This window comes from Bombus affinis, chromosome 1, assembly GCF_024516045.1.
Source record: "Bombus affinis isolate iyBomAffi1 chromosome 1, iyBomAffi1.2, whole genome shotgun sequence".
Classification (NCBI taxonomy): Eukaryota; Metazoa; Arthropoda; class Insecta; order Hymenoptera; family Apidae; genus Bombus; species Bombus affinis.
This window is the reverse complement of record NC_066344.1, coordinates 12,755,461-12,776,550: the sequence shown is the minus strand read 5'-3', so window position 1 is coordinate 12,776,550 and position 21,090 is coordinate 12,755,461. Positions and strand designations below refer to the sequence as shown.

The 21,090-nt window shown below is 38.6% G+C and overlaps 4 protein-coding genes across 28 annotated transcripts; 2 read left to right on the top strand and 2 right to left on the bottom strand.

Annotated features, from left to right (window-relative positions):
• Positions 1-220: 220 nt before the first annotated feature.
• LOC126921221 (tRNA-dihydrouridine(16/17) synthase [NAD(P)(+)]-like) lies at positions 221-7,089 on the top strand. 18 transcript variants are annotated; one of them, XM_050732688.1, is made up of 11 exons: positions 229-368; positions 442-1,512; positions 1,587-1,751; positions 4,774-5,046; positions 5,130-5,289; positions 5,358-5,553; positions 5,638-5,886; positions 6,011-6,156; positions 6,347-6,444; positions 6,623-6,781; positions 6,868-7,089. In XM_050732688.1, the coding sequence occupies exons 3-11, from the start codon at positions 1,593-1,595 to the stop codon at positions 7,024-7,026; spliced, it is 1,599 nt and encodes a 532-aa protein (XP_050588645.1). In that variant the 5' UTR covers positions 229-368; positions 442-1,512; positions 1,587-1,592; the 3' UTR covers positions 7,027-7,089. The 18 variants fall into 18 exon arrangements, 17 of the variants coding, with proteins under 17 accessions (XP_050588545.1, XP_050588686.1, XP_050588645.1 ...); XM_050732603.1 differs by having other exon boundaries at positions 1,587-3,173; XM_050732676.1 differs by having other exon boundaries at positions 1,578-1,751.
• LOC126921378 (protoheme IX farnesyltransferase, mitochondrial) lies at positions 5,313-9,351 on the bottom strand. Of its 4 annotated transcripts, XR_007712311.1 has the most exons (11): positions 9,124-9,351; positions 8,894-9,015; positions 8,546-8,819; positions 8,256-8,451; positions 7,994-8,169; positions 7,593-7,910; positions 7,233-7,500; positions 6,329-6,420; positions 6,065-6,251; positions 5,750-5,943; positions 5,313-5,683 (listed from the first exon to the last, which is right to left on the bottom strand). XR_007712311.1 is itself a non-coding variant. In XM_050732926.1 (7 exons), the coding sequence occupies exons 2-7, from the start codon at positions 8,966-8,968 to the stop codon at positions 7,283-7,285; spliced, it is 1,257 nt and encodes a 418-aa protein (XP_050588883.1). In that variant the 5' UTR covers positions 8,969-9,015; positions 9,124-9,351; the 3' UTR covers positions 7,088-7,282. The 4 variants fall into 4 exon arrangements, 1 of the variants encoding a protein (XP_050588883.1); XR_007712304.1 differs by having other exon boundaries at positions 6,065-6,964; XR_007712305.1 differs by having other exon boundaries at positions 6,065-6,420.
• A 253-nt stretch (positions 9,352-9,604) lies between these two features.
• LOC126921432 (UDP-sugar transporter UST74c-like) lies at positions 9,605-15,268 on the top strand. Of its 2 annotated transcripts, XM_050733041.1 has the most exons (5): positions 9,621-10,577; positions 11,815-12,173; positions 12,446-12,669; positions 12,799-13,299; positions 14,694-15,268. In XM_050733041.1, the coding sequence occupies exons 1-4, from the start codon at positions 10,316-10,318 to the stop codon at positions 12,974-12,976; spliced, it is 1,023 nt and encodes a 340-aa protein (XP_050588998.1). In that variant the 5' UTR covers positions 9,621-10,315; the 3' UTR covers positions 12,977-13,299; positions 14,694-15,268. The 2 variants fall into 2 exon arrangements, with proteins under 2 accessions (XP_050588989.1, XP_050588998.1); XM_050733032.1 differs by lacking the exons at positions 11,815-12,173; positions 12,446-12,669; positions 12,799-13,299; positions 14,694-15,268 and having other exon boundaries at positions 9,605-10,026; positions 10,091-11,783.
• Positions 13,059-21,080, bottom strand: LOC126921155 (discoidin domain-containing receptor 2-like). 4 transcript variants are annotated; one of them, XM_050732429.1, is made up of 16 exons: positions 20,893-21,075; positions 20,607-20,816; positions 19,089-19,266; positions 18,875-18,980; positions 18,342-18,567; positions 17,874-18,021; positions 17,413-17,714; positions 17,076-17,289; positions 16,342-16,974; positions 15,987-16,144; positions 15,740-15,904; positions 15,552-15,661; positions 15,287-15,466; positions 15,112-15,204; positions 14,881-15,022; positions 13,059-14,730 (listed from the first exon to the last, which is right to left on the bottom strand). In XM_050732429.1, the coding sequence occupies exons 3-16, from the start codon at positions 19,171-19,173 to the stop codon at positions 14,398-14,400; spliced, it is 2,895 nt and encodes a 964-aa protein (XP_050588386.1). In that variant the 5' UTR covers positions 19,174-19,266; positions 20,607-20,816; positions 20,893-21,075; the 3' UTR covers positions 13,059-14,397. The 4 variants fall into 4 exon arrangements, with proteins under 4 accessions (XP_050588386.1, XP_050588406.1, XP_050588397.1 ...); XM_050732449.1 differs by having other exon boundaries at positions 16,342-16,938; positions 20,607-21,080; XM_050732440.1 differs by having other exon boundaries at positions 19,089-19,260; positions 20,607-21,076.
• Positions 21,081-21,090: the final 10 nt, after the last annotated feature.

Here is a 21,090-nt window from a genome sequence, read left to right as displayed (position 1 = left end):
TTCTGATCACCAGCTGATCAAACTGTAACATACCCATATCTTACACCTGCCTATACGTATTTACATACGTTTTTACTATACTTGGTTCGTTCACAACATATCGATATATCGATGTTTTCGATAATGTGTTTGAAAACGAGCATAACTTGGTTATTCGAAACTTCGAAACACTCGGTATCATTCAAGGTGGTAGATCGAAACAAATCACAAAATTATTATTAGAATATTGTCAAGTGACGAACTTATTTACATATATGGTTATTGTGCAACAAGGAGAAAGTATACTTTGCTCTACGAGTACCTTTACATCGTGCATTAATATTGACAAAACTTAACGACTAACCTCACAGCTGGGAATTAAGAGTAAGGTTAGTCCATACATATGTATATTTTATTTTGACAATAGCGTAGTTCACTGTTTAATCAACAAATTTATAATAGTACGTGATCGAATATCGAAATGATAAAAGATCAAGAATTCAAGTAGAGACTCTAATGTATAATGTACAAAAAAAAAAAACATGTAGTACGGGCTAGGGGAAATTCTAATTTCGTTATATGACATAAGCTGCGTGCATACGTGCGGATGTGTGTATCAATCAAAATCAGGAAAGTTTTAATTCGACCGTTGTATGATTTTATATCTATGTTAACACGTAGACATATCATTAAAAGGGAAGACATATATATGTAGAAGTTGAGATTACCACCCACGTTGGAAGAATCAGGATAATGATAATAACAACGATAATAATAATAACGATATAATAACGATAATAAAGTCGTGAAAGGGTTAACATTTGTAACGATATCATATTTTATTACAAAAATTATAGAATATTGTATTACAGAAAATATAAATTTGTGAAAAAGTCATAAAAATATCAAATTTCATTTGTCCCGTAAAAGCGACGCACACAGATCATAGTGGCATTAAATCATTCTATACCAAATAAAATGCGTAGCAACGGAAATTTCACATCAAGTGTCGTGTAACGCAAGCCACTTCTTTTTTAAAATACTTTATATGTATCTTTTTATACAACCATATAGTGATTGGTGTGGAGAATCGTATCATCTGCTCGCCACGCATTTTTACATACATAACCAATGTATTACCGCAGAATGATCCAATGACACTGCCTATTTATTACAATTTTAGACATTAACTTGTAAGAAACTATGACTATGAGAGACGATATACGACTGGAAGAAAACACAAAATTGAACAAGCTTCTCGAGACTGTTTTTATAGCGAAAATGAACGTGTTATCTTGCTGTTTCAAAATTTGTCAACTTTGAAGCTTTGAAATATGCGAGTCTGTAAACGAATAAATACAGCGAATGCAGTACATGATATAAAAAAAAGAAAAGAGATATTAGAAAGGACTCTGGCGTTTGAAAGGCAGAAGTGGCTGGCAAATAATATGCGAATACGTTGGTATCTATACGTGGATATGCATGTAGCATTTCTAGAGCAAGAATTGGAGACATTTAAATTATCGGAAAGAGGTAATTGTATTTTACAACGATATCCATGAAAAATCTAAGACGTACGTTTCGGCTGATTTACACAGGTTTATTAGGTTGCTATGCGAATATCGATTGAAACCGCGCGTTCCATCGAAAGGGGCATAAACCGAGTTTTACCGAGAATTCTCGAGAAGAGTCGCACGATGTGGAATCTAGTTTCTCGACAAGTGGGCCTTGTCATGTACTGCAGGATCGTAGACGACCACGATGAATCAAAAGTAAGAAAACAGAATCAAAATTAAAGTAAGAAGCAAATTTTTTAAAATCGATAGGATAAAGGACAAGAAAGAAACAAGAACAATTCGAGAGGACATGACACGACGAGGAATCAAAGAAAAAACGGTGAGTGAAGAGTAGGAAGAGCGATGAAAAAATGGAAGATGTAAGAAGGATGAGAAAAATTAAAGCTGGAAGGAAGACGTTATTTTTATCGTCGTCGTCGACGAGGACGAGGACAAGGACGAGGACGACGACGACGACAACGACGATGACGAAAACGACGAATACGACGACGAAGTGAGAAAAGTGACAGATTCGAGGATAATTTAGCAGCGGATGCAAGTATTTACAAACGATCTCGTTACGTTATGCGACACGAAGGAAGTAGAATTACGAACGATATTCTATCGAAATGGTGCTCGGGGCAAAGCAATACGTTGATGAGACCGGAACGCAGAAAGTTTAGACGCGTGCATGGACTTGAGCTTCCGTTGCATCCCCAACAAGTGACCGGCTGGGTGGTGATCTTAATTATTGTGGTAAATACGTTCGCGGTACTGACGCCGCTTCTCGAACCGAATTTACGTCCGGCTTTTTCGATCGCGATAGCTGCTATCTTCTTTACGCATATTTGCTCTCATTTGGCGGTACTTTTATTGGACCCGGCGGACCCACGCGTCAGATCTCAGCCAACGAACAAGGTTTTACCGGAATTCGACCGAGAGAAACACTCGCACGTGATCGAAGACGGTAGATGTCATCTTTGCAACATAAACACCGAAAGCAAGAGGACGAAACATTGTTCGATTTGCAACAAATGCATCGTCCGATTCGATCATCACTGCAAATGGCTCAACAATTGCATCGGAGCTAGAAACTATCGCGCTTTTCTAGTTTGTTTGATTTCCGCTATTCTAGCAAGCCTGTTTGTTACTGGTCTTTCCGTCGTCGAATTGTCCTCCTCTTTATTCTTCGATCGACTCGCAAATCTGACAATGGAGAATAACACAACCGATCCCGTCATTCCCTTTATTGTTCCTGCCTCGGACACCACTCTTATAATTGCTATTTCCGCCATTGGAATTCTCTCGGCGATCGTAGCAATACTTTTACTTCATTTATGCTTTTTTCACGGTTACATCGCCTGTCTCGGATTAACCACCTACGAATACGTACGAAACAAAAGGGAGAAGAATTCTGTCGCTGCCGCCGTCGCGATCGCTGCAGCCGCCACTGCTGCCGCGGCTGCGGCTGCTGCCGCTGCCTCCACCACCTCTACTTCCACAAACACCACCATCACAGCCGCTACTACTACTACTACTACCACCGCCGCTACACTCACCAATCAACCAACAACAGTTACGGATAACGCTTCCACGATAACCGTGCAGCAAATAGTTGCCGAGTCTACGAGTACAAGGGTACGACATGGCTTCTGCGAGTTCATTTCCGCCTCTCATCCTCTAGTATCACCCTTTATGAATAATGCAAACTCATATTCGCGTCGCGGTATAAACGACAGCCGAAACGAATGTCTCGAAAGAAAATCTCCTTCAACTCGATCCTCTTACTCCGATCGAGAAAACGAAAAGAAAAATTTCCGACTTTGTTTCTCGGCGTACAAGCCCGAATCATCGCGATTCGATGAAACCACGTCGGCCATGGGCATTTCGACGGTCGCGGACGTATCGCCATCGCCGTCGGCAGCAATAAATACCGAACAATTTACGATGTCTCGAGATTGTAACGCTACCGCCGCTGGTTTATCAACACCGTCACCTGTTTTTTGTTGCTTCGCCGCACTCAATTCGCCATTAACTATGCATTGTTGTACGGCAAACGGCAGACCGAACGTGTTGGAATCCAAAAAACGATCCAGTTGTGACGATACGTCCGACCAGGTGGTGCGCGTTTCGACAAACTCGTGCGAAACAGTTGAAAGAATAGCAAGATTTCTCCGGACCTATCTAAGTAAAGGAAAAAGGAGGAGAAGGTGCAGGAAGAAAAGGAAGAATCGACAACAGTCGTTGGACGCGACCAACACGTCGCAGACACCAAAGTCCAAGGAAATTGATACTACCGATTTCAATCGGAATCGCAATCGAAATCGGAATCTAACGACGATCAAGGAAACGATGGCAACGGTGCCATCGTGGTCATCGTCGTCGTCATCATCGTCACTCTCCCATACAGCCACGGTCTCTTCTTCGTTCATCGTTCCGTTCGAAACGCTGGCGACTGACGCAACAACAATAACATCAGCACGACGATCTTATTCGAAACCTCATGCGTTGCATCGTTCACCGTCAATCACAGAATCCGATTCATTGGACTTACAACAATATCGGAACTTGGTCCGATCACAGAAAATGCTCGGATCATCCACGACATATAGGAGATCGAACACACGATTTCTTTTTCGAAGAGGACAAACAGCCAAAATCAAATCACAAATGACGCAATCTATCAAGCTGTCTCCTATTTTGGAATCGGAATTATCGAAACCTGCCACACCACGATCGACGCATTCTTCTCTGTCGTCGTATTCCGGCTTCTCCAACCGTTCCATTTGTTCATCATCGTCGTCATCATCGTCATCTGTGCCGCGCCCTTTGTCGTCTTCACAAGTCGCTCGCGACCCGTTTCATTTTCACGGGAAATGTGAAATCCATCGTATTGATTGATTACTCCGATCGTTTGCTCCGCTGCTTCTTCGGCTTAAAACGGCTCTAATACGCGATAAGCAGTAAACTCTAAAACCGTCATGTTCTTTTCTTGGCAAACTTAAATGTGAAAAGGGAATATGGTAGAGAAAAAGGGGAAGAAACGGGGGGAATAGTTGTGTGAATGCACCACATCTTTCATCCTAGATTTAAACATCATAAAGTGAGTACCGTAAGTGAGTAATCGTTTCCATATCGTAAGAACAGAATCTTTTGAACAAAACTCATGCTGCTCGCTTAAACTGAAAAATTAATAAATTACCTTCTCTTATGTACTCATGATCATATATTTTTGTAGATGTCATCAGTTTCAGTAAACACATCCGATCAACTCGCCACAGATTCTGCTACATCTGAGACGAATATTTGGGAAAATGTATTAAGTTCTCCACGATACGTAGTTGCACCAATGGTCGACGCAAGCGAATTAGCCTGGAGGTTGTTAAGTCGTCGTCATGGTGCGCACCTTTGTTACACTCCGATGCTTCATTCTTCCGTGTTCTGTCGAGATCCGAAATATCGACGAGAGGCTCTTACCAGCACTGCCGAAGATCGCCCATTAATCGTCCAGGTATACGACTCACATCTCTCTCTCTCGACTTTAATCGTCGTTCTATCTTTAACTCATATTCGCATTGATCTCGTTTATTACAGTTTTGTGGCAACGATCCGAATACGCTATTAGAGGCAGCACTTTTGGCAGAACCGTACTGCGACGCAGTGGATATAAACATTGGTTGTCCTCAAGCTATCGCGAAACGTGGTCGTTATGGTGCTTTCCTTCAAGACGATTGGGACTTGCTTCGACGAATCGGTTCGTAACATAAATCTTAAATATAACGTTACATCTCCAATTTATTTTCCTCTTACGAAATATTACAGTAAGTACTTTGAGCAAAAGTCTCCGTGTGCCAGTTACTTGTAAGCTTCGTGTATTTGCGGAGATCGATAAAACTGTTAAGTACGCGCAAATGCTCGAGACCGCTGGGGCACGATTACTTACCGTGCACGGACGAACTCGGGAACAAAAAGGTCCATTAACCGGTATCGCATCTTGGGATCACATCAAAGCCGTCAGGTATGATTAACAATTACTCTTCGTATCTTCATTTGGCGTGTATCTTCCAGTCAGTTGCTATTTCTTATTATTTCAAACGTTCAGACAGGCCGTCACAATTCCAGTGTTTGCGAATGGTAACATACAGTGTCTGCAAGATATCGAAAGATGTATAGAGGAAACCGGTGTTCACGGTGTAATGTCAGCAGAGGGCAACCTTTACAATCCGTACATATTCGAAGCTCGTTATCCACCTAGTTGGGAGCCAGCGCTTGAATATTTGGATTTGGTGGAACGTTATCCAGCCCCTCCTTCTTACATTCGTGGTCATCTTTTTAAATTGTTCCAACACACGTACGTATGAAAAATCAATTATTTGTAGCTTCCGTTTATTTTCGATCTCTATGTACACTATATAAATAATTTTCGAAATTACAAATCGACTTATGCATTCAGCGTTCTTTTAACTAGAGAGTAGACTTTGTTTAGCAGAAAATAAAGAAGAGAGAGAAAATTTGGCCCGAAACTCTACCATGGAATCCTTCAGAAACGTCGTATACGCTTTGAGGGATCGGTATCTGCCTTATCACGAAGGTCGTTTAATCTGGCAGGAAGAAATGTCCGGTTCGTAGGCTCTACCATATATTCGATTATATTATATTCCATTATATACTTTATTCTTCATTCGCATGACATACATATATCCACTTTCCTTCTGGCTGTGTATACACTTTCTCTTTGTATTTTTAATTACATTATCGTTATATACCGCCAAAGTATGACTGTTGTTACTTACTTGTATTCTATATTTCAGATCATAACTTAAAACTACCTCCCTGGTTGTGCCAACCATATATACGTCATCTTCCAGAGGAGAATATACAAAAGCTAGAAATTGAAAGGATCGAAACGGTTGGTTTCCATTATTCTACTACAATTTCCTTTTCCTTTTTCCTATCCCTACTTCTATTTCTATTTCTATTCCTATTTCTATTTCTATTTCTATCTGTATCCCTATCCCTATTCTTTTCTTTCTTTCCCTTATCATATGATATAATTGTTTTTTTATTTCGACATTCAATTTTTGTAGCAAAATGAAACGATCAAGAGAAAATTCAGAGACGAAGAAGGAAATGAGATATCACGAAAACGGCTGAAGAAGCTCAAACGAATAGCGCGTCGCCCCAACAGACCAGCTATCATCGTGAAAAGAGGATCTGATTTGTGTTGCGATTGTCCAAATCCAGTGGTTTGCAAAACTTTATTTTAAACATAATCTTTTGTTATCAATCCGAATGAAATTTATTAATCTCGCCGTTACGTTTTCTCCCGTAGAGTCTCAAATGTGTTCATAAATTATGCCGACAGTGCTGTAGAAACAAATGTTTCACGGAAAATCTGGATTGTGCTGGACACAGAAATTTAACTAAAACTAGAAGACAAATGGCGATAGAATTTGCTGCGAAACGGAAAGCTATTCAAGATAAAATATGACACTGTATAATATTTTAAGTTATAAAAACAAAAATTAAATAAATAAATAAATAAATATATATACTATTACATGTACGTAATCATATTTTATGAATATTGTATTAATATTTATACATGATCACAGTTATGATAACTGTTATTATTCACAAATTATACTACAAATTGCTTCATCAAGTATTATAAAGTCATCTTTATGTACAACTTACAGCTTATTATGATTCCTACAGTATCATGACGTAAATTTCAAGGTAGTTTATTAAGTGCTCGAAAATGTCGATGCAATCGTTTTCATTAATACTGTGTACATATCGCTTTTTTCTTCTGAAAGTACCATATCTCTCTGTCTATTGTCATCATTATACCACTGTTTCTTATTTATAAGCATAAGAACTATAAGAACAGGTAAATGAATCAATGAAAAACGAAACAGTTTGCGTGAACTTCTACTATCAGAGTGCTTGTGAAATTCCCAAGCTAGAAAAGAGAAAATACAAAGTTAAATTTACTTTCATTCCTCTTCCTTTTCTTTTTTTCAAAATATCAGTATAAATATGTTTTCGACATACCAAGGTAAAGAAAATATGCATTAAGTGGTGTCGATAACAAGGCAAACCAACAATTTGTTACATCACAAACTGGTGCTAAATAACAAAGACCCATTAATGCAGCGGTGTAACGTAATGCTGTTTTACGACAAAGTTTTGGATTCGTGACTGCCATCATTCTATAACCGGCACGTGAATAATCTGGTCTCAAATTCCATGATAAAGCATTGAAATGAGGAAACTGCCATGCATATAATAGACCAGACATTATCCAAGCACCTGGAGATATTATATTGCCGACACAAGATGCCCAACCCATTAATGGTGGTATGGCTCCGACTAAATAACAGTTGATATGTAATCTCAGTTAGTATAGTGAAAAACATTAAAATACAATAACAAAAGTATCATAATATACTTACCTATGGAACCCACCCAAGTATTTAGAATACTAATGCGTTTCATAGGAGTGTAAATAAGAGTGTACAGAAGCAGATTAGCTGCTCCCAAAGTAGCTGTTAATCCATTAACTTCGGTATATAATAATAATAATCCACTGAAGCCAGATACCGTTGCAAACATTACTGCATGGCCAGGTCTACTTGAAAAATTCTGTTATAGATAACACTAGTTCTAAGCTAAAGAATCTGGATGCTTCTGTAATTGAAACTATATCCTACATACGTTAAGTAACCTCTAACCAACACTCTGTTCTTTGTTCTTGACATCTGCGCATCAAAAGGAACTTCAAAAAATTGATTGATAGCATTTGCTGTTGCAGACACTAATCCAGTACCCATAGAACATGCAACAAATGTAAAAGCATCGAAAGGCCCTGGTGCTAATGCATATCCAGCCATGGTTGTTACAACTACCAAAGCTAAAAATAATCATTTGATTCTCCATTTTTTCTATTCAAACAAATTATCATATAAAATATCAATGTTTTTGTTAAAGATATTAGTTTCTCTTACATGTTAACCGTATCTTAGATAACATGAAGCAATGTTTTCGAAGTTTGCCAGAATCTAATTTTATACACTGCCATTCTTGTTCATTTTGCATGTATAAATTCTTTTGCTTTTCATTGTTCGTTATATCTACACATTGAGTAGGCTTTTGGTGATCAAACGATGTAACAAAGTTAGGTGATATCTTCTGATTTTTGACATTTTTTGTGTCTAATAAACATCGGTATTTCTGTGTACGGGATAATTTCTTTACGCTTGATGTAGCCTCGGTAGAATACTAGGATAATTTGTCAGAAAAAGTAACAAAATATTGAAGACTTAATAATATTGGAAAAAAGTAAACACACATACTGTAGCGATAGACAGTTTCAACGATGATAGGCATACGTTACGGGAGATCCTGATTGAGCAAGAAATAAATAACATGATAAAAATACGTCGTATAAAATCGTCAATGTTTCCTTTTTTCTATCCTGAAAATAACATGGGAACCAGTTGGTTATCGATTATAATGTAACCAATAACGAAAGAAGGCAGGTAAAATGTTTCAAGGTTTTCTTAAAATCAAATGTTCAACTTACATCATGATATATTTTTGTTTTTACAACTTTTAGTTCGTGTTATGTAAGAAAGCTTTGAACAAAAACACATTGCGCTGAAACTTTAAATAATTTTACTAGACTATTACAGTCTACGCTTGCTTAAATAATCGAATAGAAACTCATTACACTAAACGAGAGCTCGGACTATGTTCGGTCTAGTTGAACCGAATGAAAGAGACTATGAAATGAAATCCTAAACGCATCAGCGTATGATCGAATTTTAGAGGAACGCGATCGCAAGATAGCGCTTCATGTTCAAAATCCTTGTAAGCAAGTCTCATTTCTTCGTAAAGTATTCGTGATCGAGCGATATACATATTTACTAGTATATAAAAAGAGAAAGACAAATAATAGAATAATATGTATATCTCACGATATATATTTTTCTCTTTTTCATCTCCTTTAATTATAAGATGACTCATTAGTATTGTGTTCCTACCATCCAAACTTTGTACATGTGATAAATATGTATACAAGTATTATTAATCGATGAATGATATTTATAACAAATTAGTTAATAACAGGCTGAAAATTAAATGAATAACAATTTATTCATTATTATAAATGAAATAAATTATAAAAGGAATTTGATAAAAATTTTGCAAAGCAGAAATTCTTAATCTTCATATAAAAGAATTAAACACGATATACGTATGTATGCAAGTATACTACGTATATATACTGAGATTCATTTTGAGAACAAAGATAATAGATTAAGAGAAAAGCAGAAGGAAAAGCGAGATAGAAAATTTGTATGTATCAACGACAACGATAAACGAAGAGTAGTGCAATACCGTGGTAGAAATAGAAATAGGGATAGAGGAAGATACAATATTACGTCAACACGTTTAAAGAATAATTAGAGGAAAAAGAAGCGCTCGTGTGTGTACTTTACATTTTGTAAACAAATCTTAATGGTATTCAGTAACATTAAGTATTCATCCAGTAGGATAGTGGAATCTTCGTTGGCGACGTGTGCAGCACAAAAGGAGAAATAGAAAACCGATAGAAGAATGATAAGGTTATACCAGTGTATGTTTTATGAAATTTGACATAAATTTGGCGTATTAGTAATACAAAAGTTGTGATTGGAACGTAGAGAAGAGAGAAGGGAAGAAGAGAAAGTAAGAAAAAAAGAAGAGAGTAAGAGAATATTATCAATTTAATCGGTATGCCGTGGAGTCATAAAAATGTGATGTTCGCGAGGGTCGGTTCTGCCCTATTTTACGGGTTATCTTCATTTATGATCACAGTTGTAAATAAGACAGTGCTGACGTCGTTCGAATTTCCATCGTTTCAAATGCTCGGCATAGGACAAATGTTGGCTACCATCATGTTACTTTTTGCAGCAAAGAAGTTGCGCTACGTTGAATTTCCTAACCTAGAAGTAACAACGTGTGTCAAGATATGGCCATTACCAATCATTTACATCGGTAACATGATCTTTGGATTAGGTGGTACAAAACAGCTGAGCCTTCCGATGTTCACCGCCCTTAGACGATTTAGCATTCTTATGACGATGATCGCTGAATACTATATTCTCGGAGTAAGGGCGCGTGTTTCCGTTCAGTTGAGCGTATACACGATGATAGTCGGGGCAGTGGTGGCTGCATTAAATGATCTTGCTTTTAATTTGGAGGGCTATCTTTTTATCCTATTGAACGATTTCTTCACGGCCGCCAACGGTGTCTACATGAAGAAGAAATTGGATTCGAAGGAACTAGGAAAATACGGACTGATGTACTATAATTCATTGTTTATGATTGTCCCAGCGATTAGCATTGCCTACTGGATGGGAGACATGCACTCTGTCATAGAATTTCCACATTGGAACAATGTGTTCTTTCTTATACAGTTTGGGCTTTCGTGTGTAATGGGTTTTGTATTGTCCTACAGCATGATACTTTGTACACTTTATAACTCTGCGTTGACCACCACGATAATCGGATGTTTGAAAAATATATGCGTTACTTATCTCGGAATGATGATCGGTGGTGATTACATATTTACGTGGTTAAATTTCGTAGGATTGAATTTAAGCGTTGTCGGTAGCTTGGTTTACACTTGGGTAACCTTTCGAAGGAAGGAATCGTCCGAACCAAAGTATTCTCCGCTTTCTGATGACCAAACGACGAATAAAGTGCAAGCTGTATGATCGATGTACAGAGCAACGAAGTCGTGCCATATGTCGCCGCAGCTCTTTCTGTTCTTCTCTTCCTCTCTCTCTCCGTTGCTCTTGCTTCCTCGAGCCCATCACCTTGTTTCTCTGTATTAGTGTTTTGTATCTGTGTTAGTGTTCGACACGTGTCACGTGTTCTTCTTGTTGTGGAATGATAATGCTTTTGGGAGCCGGAAAAAGAGGGAACGAAATGGGAATAGGGAAAGAGCAGCAAGCGTGACAAACTATAGTAATAGTCATAAATAAGATATAAGATTCCATACCAAAGCGATAAGACCGTTACCGGATAGAAGAAATGAATAATAAGATGTTGCGCGCCATAGCGTATCACCTTTACCTTGTGAAATACAACTTGTACATACGTACTTCGAAATCTCGAAGGTGCAATATACTATTATTAATAATGCACGTGTACAAAAGTACTTTATAGTGAATAAATTTAATTTCTGGAGAAAAGAAACACGATCGATTCTCATTCAGTCCTCCGTCAGTTTCAGGCTGGCCACTTCGAAGATTATTCAGCAGTACTGGCTGCTCGTCATCCTTCACGATGGATTACGCGAAACATCGTGTATCTCTGTCGCCGGTGCAACGTGCAATTTTGGCGGCCGGTGCAGCCGCGATCTCATTCGTTGATCCTTTTCGCGGCGACATGATCGCATGCTTGGGAGAAACGACCGGTACCGATGCTCTTTCCTACTGTCATCAAAAAATGCTCGCAACCTCCGAGGGATCTCGCATTCTTGCCAGAAAACCACGTATATCCTCGTCTACGATTGACTTTTCCGCGCTAAGACGATTACCACAAGGAACACTTGGCAGGATCTATTGCGATTTTTTGGACGTTAACGTAAGCTCTTTCGACTTGACTCCACTCGATTCGATTCGATTCGATTCAATTCGATTCAATCCGCGCACATCCTTCAGTTTTCATATTTCATTTTCCATGTTTCGCTACACGTATAATTCGTAATGAAAATTGTTACTGCATCGCGCACTAGATAGAGATATACGTAGACGGCGATCATACCAATCGATCGGTCGTTTCTTACAAATTACATCATATACTGAAATTATTAGCGCGTTTCTGCAAATTGGAACAAAAATATTGGTCTGTTACAGAATGTGTCCCCCGATTCTAGACCTGCGGTCAGATTCGTTGAAGATACTGAATTAGCATATGTAATGCAAAGATATCGAGAAACACACGATATTTATCATGCTCTACTTCTAATGCCAACTACGATGCTTGGAGAAGTGACGGTCAAGTGGGTAGAAGCGTTACAATTACGATTACCAATGTGTTTCAGCGGAGCGATATTTGGAGCGTTCCGGTTGCGTCCAAGGTAAATTCATCGAGTGAATCTCGAGCCCGATACTTGCAACCGATCGATGGTTTTGTCTCCATCTTTTTTTTATTCAATTCGCCGGATTTTATCCAGTCCAATTAGTTGGATTTCTCTTTGGCGTTTTAGGCAAAGGAAATTATATCTCGAGCATCATCTGCCTTGGGCTATTAACACAGGAATTGGTACAAAATTTCTCTTGGGAATCTACTTCGAAGAACGTTGGGAGCAACCCCTTGCCGAGTTTCATCGAGAAACAAACATCATCCCTTTGGTGTCGATAGAAACCATTAGCAATGAAATCTGAAATTCCTCGTACGCTTTTCCCTCTAACAGTCTTAATAGTCTTACATATATTATAACACCAACAATAGACACAGCTTATTAGATAGTGTATAACAATTTTTATTTACCGTAACGTTGGAAATATGAAGAATATAATTTTTAATGGGATACGTATGATTTGTATTACAAATGTCGATCGATGTAATCGCACATTTAAAAAAATTTATGCTTCTATAGAAACGTACGCGTAAATATCAACGCTCGATACGATGAGAGTACGATCGATTCACCCGTGAGGATACAATCCGATTGGTAATGCTTGGGTGTAATATCCTAAGATATTCGGTAAGTGTTAGCAAATCGATCGATAATTACTTTTTAAAGTCGCGTACCGTCTAATTTGTATGAAACAACGTTCGTGATATTGATTGTCCCATTTGGTTTGTAGTAACGCCCGCAAACCGCTATTACTGGCTATCTTTTTGATATGCAGTTTTATCTATTACTCTACAAATATTTGCAGCGTAACGGCGTAACACATTCGAATGCAAAACTCGAGCACGTGAATTTATTCATGTATACATGCGAAACAACGCAATATCCCTCTTTGCAAACCATCTTCCGCCTAGCTTTGATAAAAAGTAAATATTAACGGTCCATTGAAAAGTTCATTTCTGCTGTATTCGTTTGCGTGCTCGATCATTTAAATTCACGTATTTCTCTTGCCGCGCGTTTTTCCAAACCGGTAAATCTTATTTATTTTTCATATGCAACGCCTTATTCCTTGTACATACAGAATGAGCAGTATTGTAATATTATTGGGCGCTAAACAAGCTGAGGTACTAGACATTCGAATTGTAACGCAATTGCAACGTCTATTTGTTTCGCTGTTGGAATATTCGTATGTAAAGAATCACGGTTGCAATGTTGAATCATCGATTGTTTTTGCATATTACAACCGATCATTTACAGTTGATCGAAGGACAAGACAATATAATTTCTTAGTATGGTGCTTTGTGTTTCACGATTGCGGAAACTCACTCACTCACTCACTCACTCACTCACTCACTCACTCACTCACTCACTCACTCTCTCTCTCTCTCTCTTGCTTGATGTATGTGAGTGTGTACAAGTGTGATTGTGTGTGTATATTTCTATATGCATAAAAGTTGATTTATATATAAACCTAATTGAGCATTAAAAGTTAATGGCCAGAGCATCCTGAAGCGATTACGAAGAGTGTTTGTAATGGAGGAAAGAAATAGTTTTACGATATTTTTAAGATGGATTGAAATATACATTAGGAATAGATATAAAAAAGAAATTAATGAAGCGAAAATACAGGTTAAGTCAGCATAAAAAGCTGAAATTTACGTACAGGATGCTTCTTGGCTGATTGTAACCATTTGGTCCGTGCTACTCGATCTCGAGTATCTCGAACGTTCAATCGAGGGCTAGTCTCTCGAGGTATAGGTGAATTTCCGCAAACTGGGGTCTGTCCTCGATTCGTGTACTCCAACATTTTTTCATTACACGGTAGAGATCATCCGGACAATGATCGGGTTGTGAAAGAATTCGATGATGATTTCTTTGGTCGTTGTTGTCATCAGGCTGTCCATTACAACCGATATACGTTTCGTTTTGGTAACAGCGGCCACAGTTTTCTAAAACCTGTGCCACTGTTAAATCCGCATATGGTATCTCCTTACAATTTAGAAAAATTTCCCAAACTGTTACAGCAAACGACCAAACGTCGGCTCGGCAACTACGTTTACCCTGAGAGGGAAAACAAAAATGAAAATAAATAGGGTCCGTAGCGAAGTTACGATAGCAGAAACATATACTCGAGGCGCACAAGACGAGGAGACGTAGCTATGACGATAATGTAGAGATGAAACGAAGAGGAAATAAGAAACAGTCGCTTACCAGTAACACTGCTTCCCATGCCATCCAACGAAGAGGAACTTTTACATTATGCCCGTCGATGAAATAATGATGATCATATTTGCTACAATATATGGCATGATCCGATATCTTTATTGTCAGATCCTGACCAACAATGCAATTCCTAAAATATTACACAACGTATATATCGAGGATCGATTAAGTCGATTTATTCCTTTATGGACTCTGTCATTTTTTTCTCGATTTACTTACCTGGCTGCTAAATCACAATGTGCAATGTTCATGGATTCCAAATACTTCATGCCAGATGCAATTTGGGTAATAAAGCTTAAATGGTTGTCATAGCTGCGAATAGAATATGATAGAATAGAAAGGAAATTGAAAAGACAAATACACTATTGATATATAATCATGATATTTTACTCACCTAATATCGTCCTTGTTGTCCAAATTATCAGCGCGACTTTCTAAGAAGGTAAGGAGATCTCCGAATCGACCGAACTCGAAAATAGCCCCAAACGGTTCCTCTTCTACCAAGGCCATCATCTTTGCTATGTTTGAATTTTGAAGCATCGCCAAAACATGCATATCCTTCGTAAAGTCCAACCTGTGTATTGCTCAAGTCAAAATGCCATAAGAATATAAAGAAAGGTTTTTCGAACCGGCGTTACATTTCGGAATTAGTAACATACCTTAAAGAATCTACAACGCCTCGCCAAAGAGACCTAACGATTACAATTTGTCGACTTTGGATCGCTCCTACTTCAGGATTCGTGATTCCCTTTGCTTCACATAAATGGACCTGATTGAGCATACGTATTCGATTAAATTTCATATTGGTAAACTATCAGTTTAATTCATCGATATTGTTTCTTTTTACCAAACCGAAATTTCCTTCACCGAGTTTGTCTAGAATTCTTAATCTGTGTCTGGAAACACGCTGAACGTTGTAAGAATCAATGGTACTTGGTAAACATACGGTTTCCTCGCGAATGTGAAGCTGTGTAAACGGGCTCATAGTCGACGGTATCTCCCTTCTCTTTATCTACAACCATACATCTATATAAAAATCTCTATATAATACCTTTATTAGAATTTTTACAAACACATCCGATCCATCATCCTACCGTTAAAATGTCTGTTGCCGCATAATACCCCTCGTAGATTCTTTGATTCGTGTTTCTCGATTGAAGATGAAACGCTTTTTTCGGCGAATATGTCATAGTCGTTGACATTGTCACTTCCGCATACTTGTTTGTCGTGAAGCTCGACTTGCGCTTGAAATCTGAAATGGATTCAATTGGGTAGAAGAAAAATGAGATTTGGCGTAATATAATGCAACATAATATACGTAATAATAATATATATAGTATCATGTATGTATACGCACATGCATAATACAGTTTACTAGAACAAATAGGCGCGGAAATCAATAGGTTAGAGTATATAAATTGTTGTGTAGAAAAGGTTGGTTAGATTCACCTGAACATGATTCGGCTGTACAAGTGGAGGACGCGTTTGAGTTTGCAACCACGAGATTTTCTTCGGAAAATAGACTGTATGTTCTCTCGTATAGAGTGGAACGGGCATCGGAATTATCGAAGTGAGAATCGACGACAGCAGCTTTGGCATCCGTTTGGAAATCTGTATTGGATCGATCAGGCAAGTTATCGGAAGGGGCAATAATGATAGGTTTGCGAATCAAGGATAATCCGGTTACGATCGAATTCGAGAGTTTAACATCCTTCGGAGAGATCGCAATGCCTGGTGCGGATGAGTCGCACAGTAGAGCTGTATGCTTTTGCAACAAAGCGACTTTGTTACGGCCTCTTTGTTTGATCAAAAATGTTGTACATGTTAAGAAAAGAGCAAACACTGTCAATAGGCCGCTGACAAGGCCGATATACGTTTGGGAGGTACCAACGGGAAAGACATCCGGTATCGAGGCATCTTCGTCGATTTGGTAAAGATCCGTTACATTCAAACTCACGGAGTTGATGGTCGAGTGGATGACGGAGCTGCTGGATTTTGCTCGTGGTTCGCTTCGATTTTGCTGAATTTCCGATGATTGATCATCAGCTAAAATATTTAAATCGTTCGATCGACTTGTGCTACCTGCGGTCAATACGGTTATCAAAGCATTATTAATTCGCGTCCAACTCTTTCTTTTTTCTGATATTCTTGTACTCGTATATGACTATTATCTAAACACTTACCAGTGTAAAAGGTAATTTCGCTGAGAAGCAACCATTTCGCGGCAAGACTGAATTCCACTTTTACGAATTGTCCGATCCTAGATTGTAAAGGGATCGATACCAAAACCGTTTCGGCAGCGGCCGATTTAACAACGATCGGCCACTCGGATTTTTCTGCTTCCGATCGATAATTCTCACCATCGATGGAAAACCAAACGCGCATTTGCGAAAATGTCTAAGAAAAAAAAATAAAAAAAAATTGTCAGCTTTGGAAAGATATTTATAAAGGAATTTTTGAATTTTCAATTTTGTGTATGTGTATGTAAGCTCGTTGTAAAAAAGAATAAAGAAAACGAACCTCGACGTCTAGTTGTGGTATACGAGCGACGTGTACGGTACAATTCTGAAATTCTCGTAGTTCTTGAAAACGAAAAATAATCTGGATTGTAGTACGATCCGACCAGCCGATCCAGTTCGTAGCATTGGTCGAAGAGGAGAGAATTTCAGAAATTTCGCCTAATATACCATCCGTCAATTGGCCGAGACCGTTTACGAGAACAAGAGGCTCGATCTCGACACCGTCATACGAAGCATCCTGAACGTTTCGTCCTCCGGGACCGGGATTCGATCCCTTGGGCGCGTTATAACTTGCGACATACTCTGAGGATGAGAAAAATAGTTGATGTTCGTATAGTGCGTACTTGTATTATAATACGTACACGTTATCACGATCGCAACGCGTCGAATTGATAGACGAGAAATGACGAAACGCCTAAACGGTAAGGCAAACGGTAAAATATACGGTATAGAAATGCTCACGTTCCAATACGCATCCGTAAATTTCGACTCGCATGCAAACCGTCCGTGGATGTTGGCTGTAAGGTACGAATCGCACTTTGCTCGCGACAAACGGCAAGTCCAACTTCTGCTTTTCTACCAAGTAGGTGTTGCTGTTGCCGCGTAGTACCTGAAACGAACGATGTTCGATCGGTGTATCGACGTAGGAATATCGGTAGCAGCATTGTTTCTCAGCATCAACGGTCACCGGAGACGTCTCGCCTTGCTCTCGAGTACAGACTAGAGCGTAGGACTGTGTTTTTCTTTGAATAACCGCCCGAAAGTTTACGATATCGTAACTTTCTTATATTTTTCTAATTCCTTCCTCGCGACGACCCATACATATGTATATAAGTATGTATGTAAGTACTTATGTATTCGATGCGACTGTGCTTGAATTCGAAGCAATGCAGACGATTTCCGGTCGATTTATCACACACAGACACGAACTCTGTCACCCATCAAGTTTCTATATTGATGCCATTTCGTGTCGCGCCAGTACTCGAGAAAGAAAGCCTCCGCATACTCCTGACCTTGACCATTGCCAAACCGTCCTTGAGTTTCGGTCCACGCTATCAGATGATTTTTCGTCAAATCGATCTCCAGGTATTCTCTTATCGCGCTACTGATTTGCGCTTTTGGACACCAAGCGCCACCATTCTTCTCTTGTCTTATCCTACAAACGTGCAAACACTGATATCGCCGTTTCTTACCAACTGCTACGCTACAGTGCCATACCATACCATACTGCGTATACGTATGTATTTATATCGTTTTAAATCTTATTTTTCAACCGAATATTTCTTATCCTATTTTATTTAAATTCCAACCACCGGTAGTGTTTACGTTTAACGGAACGAAACTGACGCGAAGCTGATAAAAGAATCGTAAAACGTTGAAATCTAAATCGTTCGAAGATAAAACACATCGAATAGTACGTATAATTTTACCTTTATCGACAACGATCATTTAAAATAATTTACCTTGCGTTTTGGGGGCCCACGGATTTCGTTTCGTAGCTAGAAGAAGCGGTGATCGCATCATCTGGAATTTTTCCCTCTTCCATGCCAAGGGGAAAGATGCACTGATCTGCAAGTTGCGAACATATATATTTACATACAGGCCTTATTTCATCGATCTTATCTTTTTACAATTAATTTCTTCGATACCGTTATCCTTAATCGCTCATTTCCTCACCGAAAACGTTTTTCGTTGCATTTTCTCTGCAGCGAACAGTTGCCAGAAGCACTCCCAATGAGACAACCGTTAGGATGCACCGCATCTCGATATCCGGATCTTCTATCGTTCTCGATTTCTTTACAGTTCATGATAGACCGAGTCCTTTGCTAACATTGTTCGATTTCTCAAGCTGTAACTGTATATTGCTTAATCAACTAATCGCATTAACTATACATTAACTATACTTATTATATTTTAATTTCAATTATAATAACTTTAGGCTTAGATATTACGTGTTATCGATCGTAAGTGTAACACGAATAATCGCTATTTGCTTTTCAAGCCATATCGTGGTATAATTTATTTTACTGTAAAAACGAAATACACGCGATTGATGGTCGTCGTAGGTGTTGATATTGCATGTGGTACGTGATTAATCGTACTGCGGCGAAGAAAAAGAAACATGATTTATGAAATTAAAGGAGGGAGAAAGGACTAGGGCAGCGCGTTAATACACGCGAGACGCGTTCGATGTTCAAGTGTATCCAAAGCGAAAGAGTAGCGGAACTATATCCGTTTAGGTATCTGGCCGTATTTATGAAAGAAAGATCTAAAAAGAATCGATCGTAGATTGTCGATTGTCTGAGAGACGAAGAAATTGAAACTATCGAAACCGCTATCGAATATCGCTATTACCATCGATATTAGATAGGTTAGCGCCTGTACGGTCGGCAGTTAGCAGCTGGCAATTCGCAGGTTGCACGTTAATTAGATTCACCGATGGAAAATGAAGACAAAGAGGGTTAGGGAATGCGCACGGGGTCCTGGATAGGTATTGGGTGTGCGTGCAACAAGTAAAGTACGATCAATACGAGCGTGCCGCAGGAAGGAAGAGCATGACCATGTTCGACTCGTTTGCTCCATTTGTTTCGTTTGTTCGGACCTTTGTTCGTTTTCGACAAACGGTTCAATATTTATAATATTTATGTCATTCAACTATGTCATGTATATACGTCATTGTGTAAACGTAAATACAAACGCAGAGGCAAATGTAAATGTGTACAGGATCATCGAATCATCCTTTTCTCTTACGATTAGAGAAGTCTTATTATGTCCCGTTTAGTATTTTTCATTCGATCCATGTATGTATTTACTATTTACACGTTGCGTACACGCACATGTATTCGTTTTAATAATTTCTATGATAGATACAACAATATCCGTTTATGCTCGATATGATTCAAAATGTGCCGATGAAATTGAATTTATAAAAATTTAAAAAATTGAATTTTTCTTTTCCTTATTGAAACTGATCTGCTTTATAATGTAATTTTCATTCGATTCGACTATCAAAACTATAATTACCAAATTTCTTCTACATTTATTACATGCATGTAAAATGAATCGCGTCAATTATTATTAAATATGAAACACGTGCGTCTTCTTTTCCGTAATTGATGCGATATGACACTTATTATGTTTGGATCTTTATATCTGATAGGTTTGATAAAAAGCTCAATGTCAAAAGGTGCTTACCTTTTAAGCTTGACGCATGTCACTTATTGCGTATACGGGATACGTGAACACGGCAAATTTTGAAAAACGAAAGAAATTTTGCATCGTTGTAAAGCTAACCACGAATCAAAGTGCACCAACTTATCGTAATTTCAATTTCTCTTTTAACTTTTCTCCTTTTTCCTTGTTTCTTTTCTCAATACATATACGTATATACATACGGTGCACGTCCTAATTAGAAAAAGAAAAAACGACAACTCGTAAGAATTGTTGCTACCCGCACTATATAATTGACAGATTTTCTCACGTTCGGTTAGTTTTTCGGCTCTTTTCGGCGAATAAATTTGTTCGTCTTGTCGCGTTTCTCGCGAAACGTAGTTCGATGCAAACTCCGCCACCCTGGACCAAAGCTTTAGCCCAACATCCATGGTATCGGCCCGTGGTGGTGGTGAGTTTGCTCGAAGATAGGAGCGGCGGAGAAGAGTGGGGCGAAAGGGGATATAGG

Excerpts from the sequence above, each read along its gene's own strand:
- LOC126921221 (XM_050732588.1), top strand. The coding sequence starts at position 2,121 with ATGCGACACGAAGGAAGTAGAATTACGAACGATATTCTATCGAAATGG. Across the intron at positions 5,290-5,357 it reads GGACTTGCTTCGACGAATCG|TAAGTACTTTGAGCAAAAGT; the intron begins GTTCGTAACATA and ends GAAATATTACAG. Across the intron at positions 6,157-6,346 it reads CTGGCAGGAAGAAATGTCCG|ATCATAACTTAAAACTACCT; the intron begins GTTCGTAGGCTC and ends TCTATATTTCAG.
- LOC126921378 (XM_050732926.1), bottom strand. The coding sequence starts at position 8,968 with ATGTTATTTATTTCTTGCTCAATCAGGATCTCCCGTAACGTATGCCTA. Across the intron at positions 8,170-8,255 it reads TTGGTTAGAGGTTACTTAAC|ACCTGGCCATGCAGTAATGT; the intron begins GTATGTAGGATA and ends TTTTTCAAGTAG. Across the intron at positions 7,911-7,993 it reads TACTTGGGTGGGTTCCATAG|TCGGAGCCATACCACCATTA; the intron begins GTAAGTATATTA and ends ACTGTTATTTAG.
- LOC126921432 (XM_050733041.1), top strand. The coding sequence starts at position 10,316 with ATGCCGTGGAGTCATAAAAATGTGATGTTCGCGAGGGTCGGTTCTGCC. Across the intron at positions 10,578-11,814 it reads ATTACCAATCATTTACATCG|TTTCAGGCTGGCCACTTCGA; the intron begins GTAACATGATCT and ends GTCCTCCGTCAG. Across the intron at positions 12,670-12,798 it reads GCGTTCCGGTTGCGTCCAAG|GCAAAGGAAATTATATCTCG; the intron begins GTAAATTCATCG and ends TTGGCGTTTTAG.
- LOC126921155 (XM_050732440.1), bottom strand. The coding sequence starts at position 19,173 with ATGCGGTGCATCCTAACGGTTGTCTCATTGGGAGTGCTTCTGGCAACT. Across the intron at positions 17,715-17,873 it reads TTACGGATGCGTATTGGAAC|AGTATGTCGCAAGTTATAAC; the intron begins GTGAGCATTTCT and ends TCTCATCCTCAG. Across the intron at positions 15,023-15,111 it reads CATTGTGATTTAGCAGCCAG|GAATTGCATTGTTGGTCAGG; the intron begins GTAAGTAAATCG and ends GTAATATTTTAG.